The 16,293-nt window shown below is 35.0% G+C and overlaps 1 protein-coding gene across 3 annotated transcripts in view; it reads left to right on the top strand.

Annotated features, from left to right (window-relative positions):
* Diaph2 (diaphanous related formin 2) overlaps positions 1 to 15,953 on the top strand; it is an 812,745-nt gene extending 796,792 nt beyond the window's left edge. For all 3 annotated transcript variants that reach the window (XM_070040099.1, XM_070040098.1, XM_070040100.1), the window contains one exon: positions 11,239 to 15,953. In XM_070040099.1, coding sequence (XP_069896200.1) covers positions 11,239 to 11,306 — 68 coding nt within the window. In that variant the 3' untranslated portion in view covers positions 11,307 to 15,953. The remainder of the gene's footprint in view (positions 1 to 11,238) is intronic.
* The last annotated feature ends 340 nt before the right edge of the window (positions 15,954 to 16,293 follow it).

Here is a 16,293-nt window from a genome sequence, read left to right as displayed (position 1 = left end):
TATAAACTCATATGGCCATACAACAAGAACTTTAACCTATTTATAATACTACATTGTGCATAGCAATCGTAAGTAACAAGTTTTTGCTTGAGAATTATTGATGTGTTTGTGTGGCTGCAAATGGGCATTCATGTGAACATGATGAAAGTAGTCACACCTTTAAAAAATCAGTATGGAGTTAGGTGTCAATAGCTTATGGCTGTAATCCTAGCTACTCAGAAGGCTGAGATCTTAGGATAGTGGTTCAAAGACAGCTCTGGCAGAAAAATTTGTGAGGCCCTTATCTACCATTAATCACCAGAAAACCAGATGTGGCACCATGGTTCAAAGTGGTAGAGATCTAACCTTGAGCAAAAAATCTCAGGGGATTTTCACAATAAAAAAAAAAATTATCAGGGACAGTGCTCAAATCCCATCACCAAAAAAAAAAGTCAGTATGGACCAATTGTTAAGTTATCTCATTTATCCTCCTTTTCACCCTATAGCATAAGCATTACTATTATCTCTGATTTTCAGATGAGGAAATTGGTATTTAGAATGCCATTTTACAAATAAGTAATTTGGGGCAGCTAATTAGAATATGAATGTCTAGTAGCCTACATTTGTAAGTTCAAAGACTGATACATTTATCAGTTAGCTTTGCTCTAATCTACTATCACATTACCAGTGTGAACGGTGATTAAAACATAAAGTAATATTTAGCATCAAGTTACTCCACACTACCCTTACATACCATCACCTGCACGATGTAGGGAAAATAACTCATAATACATGCCTTGCTAAAAAATATTTACTATCACAGATTTTTTTTGTATTTTTCTACTAATTATTATTATACTGCACTGCATATAGTTTACATCCTGTATTTAGTCCCAGATAACATACAAGGTATTTATGATTTAACCAAATATTAACACTGCTACAAGAACTATAGAAAAACAACCATTCATATTTATACCTTTTCCTGATAATTTGAGGACTGACTTTATTGTAATATATTTAATATCAGGAGTGATTTTTTTTGAGACTTCAAAGAGATAAGTTGGTAATTACTAGCCATTTTTACTCACCTCTAATCTGTGACTGGCAGTTATGGTGTAAATGGATTATATTAGACAATAAAATTATAAAGGTACTTCTGTCAGTTATGAATTTGAAATTGAAAATTGTGTTTAAACTCTGTCCTAATTGCTCATGTTTAAAACAACTGTTGACTGGCTTCTACCTTAAGGGACAGTTTGTTTTAAAACAATGACACTGGCAGCTGCTGAAGTGTCTATAATATTAACTATACAGATTGTCTTTGTCCATACGACTGGTTAAACAATTAAAATCAGGTTACCATGGGGACCACTACTAAGGGGAAGCACCTGTTTCTAAGCTCTTGCATTGTAAGCTGTAGATTAAGAGTCCTCTACTCAAAATTGTAGTTGATGTTGTATTTGTATGATTTGGGCCTTCAGGAGCAAGAGGCAACATGCAATAGGAACGACTGTCATTTCAACCTTAATGCTGTAGACAGTTAGCTTACTGCCCCCTCAACATCCCCTAGCACAGAGTACTTGCAGCTACTTAAGCTACTGACTTTGACTACTCTAAAACTTTCATCATCAGCAAAAAAACAGGCAACCAAAACCCAAGAGACAGTCACACATGTTAAAAACAAAAAGAATAGATATATGGCCTGTGAGTGATTCTCATACAAAAGTAGATGACAAATAAATATATTCTAGGTCAGCATATCAGCCACAAAACTCATGTAGATCACAAAAAAAAAACTGTCACAGAAAATGACAGAGAATTGTCCATCATATGATCAAAGATAAAGAAATCACTGATGCTGAGGATTTTTAGTCACAGTGATTTGTGCCACACATGGAGTAGAAAGACACAGAAATGACTAGAGGTAGTAATGAATTAACAGTGTAGCCCCAGAGCCATTTAACAACTAGTTTATTCTGCACCTATCCAACTGGTTGTTCTAGCTCTCACACTGCCAAGCAGTCTTGGCGCAGGTCATTGCAATCTGCCTTAGTCAGCTTTTCTACTGTCTCTTCTGCATAGTCCTGTCTAGGCTTCAACAACAGAGCCTCACCAGATGACTTCAAAATGCCTTTTTTTTTCTGCTGACTTTCAAAAGAAGAACTGCTATCTTCTACACACAAAACATCTTTTTGAAATACAATTAGAAAGAAAACCACCTGTTTGTAGAAGTAACTACTACTTTATCTTTGTCCTTATAACTATGATTTTGACAGCACATTCCCTTTCATTATATTAAATAGTTCTTTTTCTTTTTCTTAGGGAAAATGGTTTTAAATGTATAGGCTTTCTGATCCTCCATTTATATATTCATTGCTTTCAATGATGGTTACTCCCAATAGCAAGACTAATCAATGAACGGTTAGTAACACAGAAACTAAACTCTCTTTTGCTACTAATCAAAAATTAGCAGCCATTCTCCGGTTTGTTCCTGTTGAAATCCACCAACGTTTTTTTGTTTTTTTTTTTGGTTTTGGTCCTGGGTTGGTTTTGAACTCAGGGCCTAGGCCCTGTCCCTGAACTTTTTTGCTCAAGGCTAGTGCTTCACTCTTTGAGCCAAATCTCCACTTCCACCTTTGTAGATGATTAATTGGAGATAGGAATCTCAAAAATTTCCCTGCCTGGGCTCACTTCAGACTACCATTCTTGGATCTTGGCCTCCTGAGTAGGTAGATTACTAGCATGAGCCACCAACACCTGGCTTCTACTGATCATTTAAGGCTGATACCCAACTCCAGCACTCAATGGATATGATTGTACATCACCTTGACAATGAATTTTTTTAAGTTACATAAGGTAGTAAGTACATTTCTTGTCAAACTTGTTACCTCCTCCCTCATTTTCTCCCTCTTTCCTTCTCCCTCCCCTGCAAGTTGTACAGATCATTTCCAACATAGTGTCTTGTGAATATCCTGCTTCTTTGGTTCCCCCTTTGTCCTTTGTCTCACCATTTTTTTGTTTCCCTTCTCTTCCCTAATTCAGATAAACAAATATACAATACCCAGGGTACCAAAATCAAATAAAGTGACAGCAGGGAGGAAACACAAAAGAAAAAATAAATCACATAGTACATTAAAAACAACAACAAAGAAAAAACTCTTGTTTCCATGTCTTGGAGTTCATTTTGCTTAGCATCATCCTATATGCACCTGTACATAGCTATTGAGCTATTCTGCTCATCTACTAAGATTGTCCTAGATGTATACTAATTATTACAAATAAGGGAAACAATGCACCTATGTTTCTTTGAGTCTGGCTTACTTCACTTAATATGAATTTTTCCAAGTTCTTCTATTCCTTACAAAAGGAGAAGTGTCATTCTTTCTGATGGAAGCATAGATTGTTCTTTACTCTGAAACTCCATTGTGCTTAAAATGTGGTAGATGCTACAGATTTCTTTGCTATAGTTTTTGGTACATTCACCTTCTCAACCTAATAATGTATAAGGTGCCTGTTCTGGTACCTTGCAGATAGATGCTAGAGTAACAATTTGTAGGCAGATGGATGGACAAAAGGAAGTATTGCCTTATACTAATGCCAAAATATATTCCCTCCATAAGTAGCATAACAGAAGGTGAATTCAAAGATCAGTTCCTGAGGCATTGCTAATGATTAGATAATTACTTTATCATCAGATAGTATAATGTAAGAAACTGTTACCTATAAGTCACTATAATAAATATCTTGTGAAGTTCCTTATACGTTATGTAGTTTCTGCTGACTTGCTCTTCAATGTAAATTTCATTTGTATAATTTCCATGAGAGCCTTTTCTACTGTTGTCTAACATTCTTCATATATTTATGGTGTCAACAGTTGCCATATTTTCTATATCTGCAGGCATCGCCATTGGACTTTCAACTTCATAGACAATTTGTCCAGTAAAGAAGCAAACAGAATGTGTGGCTAATGGACAAAACCAAGGACATTTAAAAAAAAGCTATCCACTAGATTTGACATTTGAATACAATCAAGAATAAGGTCCATGTCACTTGCAATACTAAACAATATAGTGATTTTATTTTTTTCTGCACCATATTTTCTAAATAATTTGAAATGTTCAAGTTATCAATTATGTAAATGTTAGTCATTTAAAATCCCAAAAAGTTAGTTGATAGATAAAAGTAAGCATTGTACAGTTTCTGCATTGGTAGCTTAATATGGATTAAGTTTTTAATGCCTTGAAGTAATATTATTATACTATGTGATTTTACTTTTATCGCTTATTTCAATCTTCCTAAGTTACTATAATTGAGTTTATTTGATAATGTACCTTTATATTAGTACGAGACTTGATAGTCTGCAAAATATGAGGTTCATAATAGAGATAGAGAGCAGAGTTACTACCTGGAAGGGAGGATAAGAAGAAAGTGAAATATAGAAAAATGATTTAATCGCACTACTGCAGTTTTGTAAAATATAATTTGTTTTTCCCCTAGCACAGCAGAGTTTCATGCTGATAACAAGCTACTGAATTAATAAATCCATTGCAACTATTGAGACTTTTCCTTTAATAACATAACGAATGCTGAGCATTAAGAAAAGGAAAGGCATTCTTGTATGGATGCTGCCTCCAGCAGATCTATGTCCCTAAGCAGAGGAAAAATATCAACCTCATACCTTCAGCAATATCAATTTGAAAATAATTTGTGCACCTCAATTAGAATACAAAAAAGCATGCTGTTTCCTGGAATACATTTGCTTATTTTCCAATTGGAAAGTCATTTAGGAGTCTATTTTGTTGTCATTATATGTGCTTAACTCCAATTACAGTTAATGGGAGTTGTGTATCTATAGTCACAGTAGCCTCTGAACTATTTTAACATTATTGCTTTCCATTACCATCATCATTAAAATAACTTTCCTCTCTTCTGCCAACCTGAACTACCACAGTAATCTCGGTTTCTGTTTTTGTTTTGTTTTGTTTTGTTTTTGCATGGATTTATTTGCATGTAATGAAGAATATAGATTATACAACAGGGCCAGTTCCTAGACTTAAAAACATTACAATGACATTGAGATCAGAATAGGGCTTGGACTATTTAATTGTTATATGGAAGTAATTGATTAGCTCTTATCCACAGCACCCTGTGTATACAATTCCACTGGAATAAAACAGTTCAATCTAGTTAATACCTATGGTTCCTACAAGGTAGCTTATTCTAAAACATGAAAAAATAAGGGTTTACAAACCAACAGATTCTATCACCTGCCCAGAAAATTATATACTTATTTCTAGTTATTTAGTTTTGACAAGGCAAAAAACAATGAGAATTATAAAGTATCTAGATAAAATCAGTGATTTTTTTTGGTTAGTGTTGGACTCTGTTGTATTGTAACAAGAAAAGTAGCCTGCTATCACCAAAACAAATGAGAAGACAAGGGAAGAGGCCTTGTTAGGTTACCAAGAAAATGAGGATGCTGAGAATTCTAAAAACATCACTGGCATGGCTGGGGTGCATCTTAGTGTTAAACAACTTGACTAAAACATGTGAAGATTTGAATACCTTCTCCACCACCGAATTAAAATAGCAAAACAAAATCCCAACTTACTGGAAAACTTAGTATCTCTTAGCTCATTGTAACTCAACACATAGAACTCCATCTTTAAAAAAAACAAAACAAAACAGGACAAGCCTGGGATTCACTGAGTTTGTTTTCTAAGCTGTATCTTAAGTTGTTTTGTAATTATAATAGTGCCTAAATGTGCCCTAAAAGTATTTGTGTTTGCTGCTGGGATGGAACCCTCCTTAGCAAATATGCAAAATAGAGACTTTTGTGTATACTTTGTTATTAAGAGATTAATAGCACACTGCCAGATTGCATACTTAAGTTTTAAATCTGCCTCATGATATGTTGTGGTTAGGCAATAAGGGGGCTGTGCTTGTTCACCTGTTATTTGAGAATATTTTCAGTAAGGAGGAAATTAAGATATAGACTGGGTATGGATCTAAAACTTACTGATATTCAAGTATTTCGTGGCATATATGTTCTGTGCATAATTGCTAAATAAATGATTACACACATGAATTCTAGAGGAATATAGTAATGATTTTAATCCATTCACTGCAAAGCTCAGAAAGGTTTTGAGATGAATGCCAAATGAAATTTTGCTTAAAAAGCAAAAGCTCCTGTCTGTAATCCTAGCTACTCGAGAGGTTGAGATCTGAGGATTGTGGCTCTAAGCTAGCCTGGGCAGGAAAGTTCATGACACTCTTGTCTTCAATTCACTACAAAAAAAAGACCTTGGAAATGGAGTTGTGGTTTAAGTGGTAATCAATTAGCCTAGAACTAAAGTGTCATGAGTGCCCAGACCCTGAGTTCAAGCCACAGAAGAAGCAAATGAAAAAAAGGGAGAGGGAGAGAGAGAGATTTGGAGTGTGAGGGGAGGAAGAGAGAGGGAGAGGGAGGGAGGGAGGGGGGGAGGGAGAGAGAAAGGAATGCAGGAAGGAAGGCAGGCAGGCAGGCAGGCAAGCAGGCAGGCAGGCAGGCAGGCAGGCAAGCAAGGCAGGAAGACAGGAAGGAAGGCAGGAAGGAAGGAAGAAAGGAAGGAAGGAAGGAAGGAAGGAAGGAAGGAAGGAAGGAAGGAAGGAAGAAAGAAAAAGAAAGGAAATAAAGAAATGAAGGGCACGAAGTTTATAACTCTTATGACAGTAGGACGAGGCTTGATTTTACTGGTTACCCTGAAAAATCATGTTAAAGCTGGGTCATGTACTTTTATTCCCTTTGGGTGAAAAATTGAATGTCGATTTCATTTTGACCACCTTTACTCCATAGCATACACACTTTGATGTAACTATATCTTTCACTTTAACGTCATTCATTGACCAAGTCCATTCATAATATCAGAATTTGTTTGCCTTCATGTTGGGTATATTTCAAAAACAAGCCACTGATAACCAAGGGCTATATATTCACTTTTGCTTACAATGAGCTATGATAGATTTGAATGCTATGTTTTGGAATTGGCATCCTAGACATATTACTTCATGAATCTTCATGTTTCTGAACCATATAGATATATTGATTGGTCTTATGAATTCTTAGTCCATGAGGATGTATTAGACCTGGAATTTCTTATTTACTATGATGTGCTAGTCCATTAATTGGGAGAAAGGAAACAGAGAAAGAAAATAATGTCATTTTTCCTTCTTGTAGAGAAAGTTTCCTATATAGCTCCTTTCATAATGTCATAAATAAATCTACACACATAGAAAACTTCTCTCCCCACCAGTACACATTTTTCTCATTTTCATTTCCAAAATCCCAACAGGAAAATTAGAAAGGGATGCCAGTACTTATTAAAAAAGCCCTACACATCATAGATATATGAGACGTTCAACTGTTATTTCTGCTGTTAATTTTTGTAGGAAGTTTTGGCTATACTAGGGTTTGAACCCAGGATCTTGCAATTGCTGAGCATTTCCTGTGCCACTTGAACCATACCCATGGACCTTTTTGCTTTCACTGTTTTTCAAATAGGGTCTCTTCTCTCCTTACCCCATGTTCACCCCAGTAAGGCCTAGACCATGATTTTTCTAATTACTTTCTACATAGCTAGGGTGACATGCACAGGCCAATATGCCCAGTTTTTTATTGGTTGAGATGAGGTCTTGTATTCCCTGGCTGGTTTTGAAATATAATCTTACCAATCACCACCTCTTAAGTAACTAGTATTACCGGCATTATCCACCATACCCAGCAAATACATGAATTTAAATTAGTGATGGCTTGGCATAAAACCTTTAGTGTTTTGCCTGCTAAGTCACAGCAGTATCAGTAGTGTTGGGAGACTAATAAAAGTGAATTTGGCTGAGAGTTGATATTGTAGAATCTCAAGAATCTCAACTATCAAATCATATCACATAAGTGCCTACCACCTCTACCTATATACAATTAAAGAAACATTCTCACAATCACTTGAATTACTCTGTTACTACTAATGGCAATAATATCTATTACTTGTTCTTTTCACATAAATGAATGCCAACTTATGAGGACTATTAGTCTTTAATACCACAAATAGAGAATGTTGTATTTCAAAATACTCATTAGGTGATTTTTCAATTTGTAATTCAAAGAAGATATAATTCTCAGCATGAAAAAAATGTTATCGTATAGAGCTTCCCTATGACACAGCAATCCCACTTTTGGGTATTTACCGAAATGATCACAAACAAGGCCACACTAAAGCTACCAGCACGACTATGTTTATTGCAGCATTATTCACCATAGCTAAGATATGGAACCAACCCAGATGCCCCTCAGTAGATGAATGGATTAAGAAAATGTGGTATATATACACAATGAAATTCTATGCCTCCATCAGAAAGAATGACATTGCCCCATTTGTTAGGAAATGGAAAGATTTGAAAAAAATTATATTAAGTGAAGTAATCCAGGCCCAAAGAAACTTAGGTCCCATGGTTTCCCTTATTTGCAATAACTAGTATATGTCTGAGTCAAGCAGAAAAGGTCAAATAAGTTGATGTTAGGGAAATGAACCCTAAGATATGTATTCAAATGTTTTTTTTTCTTTCAGGTGATTGTTTCTAACACATTTATAAGATTATTTCTTTGTTGCTTTGTATGTCCCTCCCCCATGATATAACCCCTGCTTTCACTGTATTTGATGTCAGTATAATTTGTGGAGGGGAAGGGAAAAAACAAATCATTTAAATAGGGATACAGGTGAATCCATTGCAACAATGAGATGTCCAAGTCGTTATGTGGAAAAACGAACCTTACAACTTGGGTGGGGGGGAGGAGGATTGGGTAGAGCGGCAGGGGGGAGGATGGGAAGGGATGGGAAGGGGAAACAAAGGAGGAGGCTACAATGCTTGATAAGAAATGTACTCATTATCTTGCCCATGTAGTTGTAACCCCTCTGTACAGTAATTTCATAATAAAAAATAAAAATTAAAAAAGAAAAAGTTATCACTAGATTGCTAGCCATTAACATATAAAGACAGATGGAAAAATGTTGTATATGTATATATATATACATATACACACATACATATATAAGTATATATGTATATATAGATTTATATGTGTACATATAGATATATATGCCTCATGATAACCTCTGAATTCCACGTATAGCTTGATCCATACATGTCTAGAATATAAATATATGCATTTTATAAATAAATTTGCTTTAACATATGTACAGAGAATTGAAAATAAGTCAAAAGACTGAGATAAGTAATTGTTGCCATTGTTTCTAAAAGTATTTATTTTCATAAACAAGGTTGTGGGTTGACATTTTGAAAATGTAAGTGGTGACCTTTACAGAAATTCTTCTTCCCATAATTATTATCTCAGAGACCTGTTAGGCACATAAAAGGGAGATAAGTTGCAAGATGGTGTCAATGGACATCTAAATGTTATATAGGAAGGCAGAAGCATTCTTGGAGAGAAGGCATGAATGACTGTTGACTTAGCATGTAGGACACATTGTGGCCAAAACACAAACCTAGGAGAATCCTGTGGGACTTTGGAGGTCCTTCCCATGACAGGTAACTTTTAAAAGTTGCATGCTTAAATGCTAGCAATGTAACAGGAGCCATTTTACTATAAGTCATTTGTAAATGTTTTCTAAGAAGTCCCAAATCAATCTGTATGCAAACTAGGAACATCTAAGTAATAATCCTTTTATCCAAGAATGCTATCTCCACATTTTTAGCTGAATTGTGATCCATTATCACAGACTGAATAATAGACTTCTTAATGATATCTTCAAAAGAATACCCAAATAATCCATCACTCTGATATATCTTCAAGTATAGAAAATACCTTCTTGCTTTCTTATTTCCTGTGATATTTATTGCATTTCAAAGCTCTCAGTAGACTTTAAAAATTTTTATTGTAAAGATGATGTGCAGAGGGGTTACAGATACATAGGTAAGGTCATGAGTACATTTCTTTTTGAACAGTGTTATCCCCTCCTTAATGAAGCCAAGGTCAGGGGAAGCAGTTTGTTTGCACTGTGTTTTGACCACAGGCTAACCAGAATCAGTCAAGAGATGCTAACAAGAGATGAGAAAGGCACCTCAGAACTTCTCAAGCCATCTTCCCCCTGTGACAGGCAAGATGTATTTCTTGGGCATCATCACCTTAGAAAAAAGATTAAAAAGGTCCAAACATATAGCCACTGCATAAAGCAGGCCTGACAGGCATTAACTTTGCAGTATGATCCCCTATCATACCATTGATTTGCTGTATAACCTTCATCACTAAAGCAGAGATAATAGGATGGAATGAAATGGGTTTACCTCCAGGGGATGTTGTGTGAATTAGCAAATTAACAAGTGTAAAGTGTTAGCATTTATGTAAATGCTGCTGGTGGTTTTTATTTCTAGGGACCTTCTCTCATTTGAGATAGAGAATCTAAGTATATAATGGTTTTGTCAAAAAGGGATTTTTCACCCACATCAACTGCATTTAAGCTGAGCATAAAACAGAGGTGATAATAATATAGTAGTTATCATCACAATACAGAGCTGTAAACCTTTTTCCTATTAAAGCAAAAACTATTTTCAGCAACTTTCAATGCTTTTAAACTTTGCTTTCCAAGCTTTGTGCCAACAGTTATCTCTGCAGTGATTATTCTTCCTGTGACGGGTGGGGCCTATTCTAGGTTCCATTTATTATTCATTCCCATAATGACTATATGATGTATTGAATTTGTTTAAATCATACAATCAGGCAAATTCAGTAGCTGCTTTGATTGCCATATTATACAATCATTGTAAAAAAAAAAACAAACAACTCTTTTCTGATCTGCCCAAACTCTAAAGGTAACCAACATAAAACTGAAAACTCACAGGGAATTGAAGTGCTTTCTAACAAAAGGCAATGAACATAGATTCTTTCAATTTAACATCTTTACCAAGGAATTTTGTTGTTGCTTGCTATTTCCAAGGGGACTGTACTTGAGAGAATTCTTCTATTTCTTTTATCATTCTGACTTTGCTTACCAAGAAAAGTCATTTATTGCTGATTGCAGAACTCTTGAACTCAGCCAGGCAGCTGCAGTGTGAACTCCTCAGATCTGGGCTCCTTGTTGCTTATTTACATATTCATTTAAGTGATTTTTCAGGAATGTTTGAAAACCTCCTTTCACTTGACATCCTGAAATAGCCAAGATCTGAAGCTCACCACGTTTTTTGGTTCTTTTCCTTTTTGTCTTACAGATAACAGACGAGTACCTTTGGAAAGGTCACGCTCTCGCCACAATGGAGGAACCTTGTCATCTAAGTGATTGCTGATACCAAAGAATATGAAAATATTTAAGTAAACAAAATCAGATAATTTGAGAAGAACAAAACATGCACTCAAGGGTTGGAGTCAACTAAATGCATTTCTGTAAAGTTAAGCCAAGCTGGATAAAGTAGTGTGTGTTTGTAAACAGTACTCCTCCTACAATTATACTAATTTCAGCACAACTGTCATGGTTATAATATTACATTTACACTTAAGGGTAATGCTATATATTAGTTGTGTATATATATATGTATATATATATATATATATATATATATATATATATATATATATTGTGTAACCTGGCTCTGAAGAGGAAAGTATTAGAAATTGAAGAGTTCTAAGGCTTTCAAAAACATTCAATCTGTCAAAAAATTTAAATCTGATATGGCTGGGTCACGCCAGCTCTACTCCCCCAAAACAACAAGAAGAGTAAGAAGCAAGAGAACAAAAGAAATAGAATTATTTAGCATCTGCTTCTACCATTTATTATGTATCTAAAAGGAAAAGGTCTAGGAAGATATTCATGTTAATGTTTTGAAAAGGGGCTCATATTGCCCACCATTTGGGGATTTCAACAAACATACTGTTCTACCCCAGCCAAGTTATTTAGAATCTTGTCACAAGTGAAAACTGATGGATTCATTTACTTTGGCTGAAAGTAAACTTATCATTAGTCTAGTTTTCCAGCATGATATTGCAGGCACTTATCATTGCTAAAAATAAACCAAAGTTTAAAGAATTAGTTAGGGAAAATGATTTAAACCTTAAAGAAGTATTTTCTAATTATGCATAGATATCTAGTTTATACTAATACTTTATATTGCTATTTTAAGAGGAAAAACCTACATTTTAATGTTTATGCTAGAGATGAACCTGAAAATTCTAATACCTTTATTTAGATTTTAAAGAAAAACACTGATTCCTATTTTGTGGTGGTTTTTTTTCTCCCTATTCTTTCTCCCTTGACCCCCTTGAAGGGAGTGGAGAGAGTTCTAAAAGACTTGAGAGGAAACAGATTTCTTATGAAGGAGGCAATAAAAGGTGAATTGTTTTTCTCCATTTTTACTCCCCTTGCCTACTTGAGTGATCTGAAGAAGAAATTCTATATATGTATGTATATATGTTTGCATATATTTATATCTCTCTATATATCTTTGCAGTGATTCCATATCTCAGTAACAAGTGAATTTCTCAGTCATCATCATATTTACTTACTTTCTATTAACAAATTTAACAATGTTGCTAGAATAACTCTCAGAAGGAAAACAAGCTCAACATTTTTAATTAGTTGAGAGAGTGAAAGTTTTACTTAACATGTCTGTAAGTTGAAAATACATGTTGAAATAATTGCTATATGTTCTCTAGAATATAATTTTAAGACTAATTCATGCAGAATATTGTGATTACTGTAAAAGATTTTTGTATCTATATTTCTTATATAGAAAATCCTATTTTTACTTCTCTAAAGAGCATTATAGACATTTGCACCCAAGAACAATGGCTAGTTTAAAAAGTCACCATCTGAGATAATATAAACAAGTAACAACTAGTTCTGATTCTTAACTCTGGAGTTGTTACATTAGAGAAATCAAATAGTAACAATATCTGAAATTTTCCATTTTTCTTATCTAAAAGCATACATGCACATACTTGCATGAACACATGCACATAGACACACAAACATGTTTAAGGATGTATCAATTTTGTGCACTCTTTTTATTAACAACTACCACAAAGGTTAGGTTCTATTAATTTATGTAAATATCTATTGCATTTTGAATTCACAAAGTCTTTTATGAGGCTCTTAATAACTTTTCATGTTATAGAAAAACACCTCAAATTGGGGGTATTTGCCATGCCATATTATCAAGCTGGTCAAGGTAGAAATACTGATGTTTATATCACCTTTTCTGGATGTGAACTTGCCTTATTTTCTAGCTTGTGAAGAAGTAAGAATGGAGCACTATTATTGATAAATTATGTATTTGTATTTCAAGCAATTCTACATGCTTTTCACAAACATCAAAAGCCTTTCAGAGCCTAATTAAAATGTTTGCTCATTTGGTATAGATCTCTAATCACTTGCAGTTTTGTTTTACATTGAAAATCATCACCCATATTTAGCATAGGACTAAGTCTTACTAAAATATTTTATTACTGCCACACATGACAGTACCATTTATGCAAATTGTTTTACTCCCTCCAGAGGTACGACAGATGACTTTTTGTCTTGTCTAGCTTCAGGTGGCTATGAGCATTTCTTGGCCTATGGACACATTTCCCACTGTTGTTTATTTTTGGGGGGGTGGGTCCAGTTGTGGGGCCTGAACTCTGGGCCTGGGCACTGTCCCTCAACTCTTCAGCTCAAGGCTAGCACTCTACCACTTGAGCAACAATGCCACTTCTGGCTTTTCTTTCTTTTTGCTTATGTGGTGCTGGGGAATCAATCCCAGGGCCTCATGCATGCAAGGCAAGCGCTCTAACACTGAGCCATCTTCCCAGCCCCTACCTCTGTTTTTATGTTACTTTCTACTCCTTATTCCTAATCTTCTGCCTTTCTCTAAATATGTTTATGGTGATATATATTTATACATAACACCATCTAGATTATTTTAGAATAATGTTGCCATCTAAAGATCTCTAATATAATTTTCTGTAAGACATTTTTTCCAAATACAGTAACATACAAATGCTGTTTTTGGAAGCCACATTCGGCTCACTATAATCTGCCCTCTGACCTCCCCAAATCTTGATCTGACCCATGTGTAAGATACATTCATCCTATTCCAATATTCTCATCTCAACCTATTATAACTCCAACTTTATGTCTGAAATCTCATCTAAGTATCATTAGTTCCAAAGTTCCAAATTTCATCATCTAGATTATCCAAATCAAGTATAAGTAAAACTGTGTATCATTATTCTTGGGACAATATACATCTTCACTTACAAACTAACCATTAAAACAAGGGAAAGGAAATTTTTCTTCCAATATAGCAAGAGTGGGCTCAGCATGGGATAATGATGAGACATCCATATTTCATAAAGGAGATAGTGAAAAAAAGAAAGGAGTCAGCTGACATAATCACTTAAAAAAAGTAGTCAAACAAATTCTTCATGGGCTTCAAGGCCGGGCCAGAGTTCTGTATCTCTTGACTCTTAACATTTGGATCTCCAGATCTTTCCTCTTAGACAGTGGACTGGGCCTTAGTCTCTGTACTCCTGACTCACACCTGCATCTCTGCTCAGATGCCTGGGCCTCTACTTTGCACCCTCACCACTGCCCTTTTGATGATTGTTTAACTTGGAGAGTAACTTATGGTTGCCTCGCACTAGATGAAGTCTATTTTCAGCTTGCAGAATTTTGGTAAACTGATAGCTTGGTCTTTCTATTTTATTTTTTCTGGTCCTGGGGCTTGAACTCAGGGCCCAGGCACTGACCCTGAGCCTTTTTGTGCTCAAGGCTAGTGCTCTACCACTTGAGCCATAGTGCCACTAGTTTGATCTTCTTGTCCAATCTCTTTTTTAGGCCAAGTTAGGAATATTTCTGCTGATAAAACAGTCTCAAAAAACTAGTGGGTTTTGAGTCACATGTTTTGATTCACCATATAATTCACATCTTTAGAAAAGAGGGGCCTCACAGACCTTTTCTGGATAATCTCATCTCTGTCCTTGGTTTCTGTTGAGATCATTGAGAGAATTCATGAATCTCTTTCTCTGCCTAATCTCTTCAGCACTAACCAAAGATGGTCCACCTACTTTCTTGGCCTTATCTCCACAACATACTTTTCTAACAATGAATCTCCTAATTTTAGTAATAGGGTCTAAAATTCCCAAATCATTTCCTTTGGCTTGTGAATTCTCTTGCTTATTTGTCTTTACATAATTCACCCCTGTGTATATTTAATCTACCTCTACTTCTTGCTTAGGACAAGTATGAGGGCATTTAGGACTTACCCAGATTACCTATGCTAATCTCCCCATTTTTTATTTTCAAAGACTTTTTTGTCCATATAGGTAATTTTACAGATTCGGTGTAAAGGTTTTTTAGGGATTACCATTGAATCACTACACTAGTCATTGCACATAAATATATATGTTTGAAAATATGCCCTTGGGGCTCATGCAAAATCCAAGATTGTCTCTAAAAGCTGTTATCTGCACACACTACTGGATGCTTTGTTGTTTAATAGACCAAATAAAAAGTGTGTTTGAAATTTTGCTTGGTATTTTTGCCACTATGGCCAATTAGATTGAAAAAATCAGTCTTTATACTGTGTATCTCTTTTGCCCCTTTTATAGAGTCTTTTACCAAATATCTTCTATGATTCATATTGTAGGTACATAACTATCTCCAACACAGAAGATTCTTTACAAACTTAATTTAGTCATTGTGAATCCCTCAGCTGAAGACCGAGGTAAAAAACAAAACAAAACAAAACAAAAAAAACAGCATTGAATAGGTAGTGAGGGAGATTGTGGCCATATCAAACAACCTTCACAAAGCGTTTCAGTAGCAGTGAAACTAGATTTGTGCTCTCATTTTGCCTTGGAATAAACACTTGCCTCTAAGCAGAACCAAGAATCACTTGTAATCTTTATGTCATGCCTACTAATTCAATAAAATTTAGATATGCATTAAGTGTTGTGCTTCCTGTGATAATTATTCAGGATTAATGAAATGCCATGAACTAGGAAATGTTGACAAGATGTGCAAACTTTCTACAAGGAGCTTTGATTTAAAAGAAGTTTAAGATTGTTTTCATTAGAATTTGATCTTTGAATAGGACATACTCAAAGATTCATATTGTATGAATCATGTGGTCTTCCTTTAGTATTCTTTCCCATTGCTTGCCAGAGGAGTAGAGAGCTGTATGTATAGCTAAAAAATATAGAAACTTCAGAAGGGTGATTTATCTGCCTCAGAGAAACTGTTTTTATGGAAAAAATTTATTCGAGTATAGCACTAAAACAAACAGGCT

Source organism: Dipodomys merriami, unplaced genomic scaffold (assembly GCF_024711535.1).
Source record: "Dipodomys merriami isolate MVZ:Mamm:240054 unplaced genomic scaffold, mDipMer1.0.p SCAF_3, whole genome shotgun sequence".
NCBI classification, from domain to species: Eukaryota; Metazoa; Chordata; class Mammalia; order Rodentia; family Heteromyidae; genus Dipodomys; species Dipodomys merriami.
The sequence above is the reverse complement of the archived record's forward strand: the minus strand, read 5'-3'. Positions and strand labels throughout refer to the sequence as shown.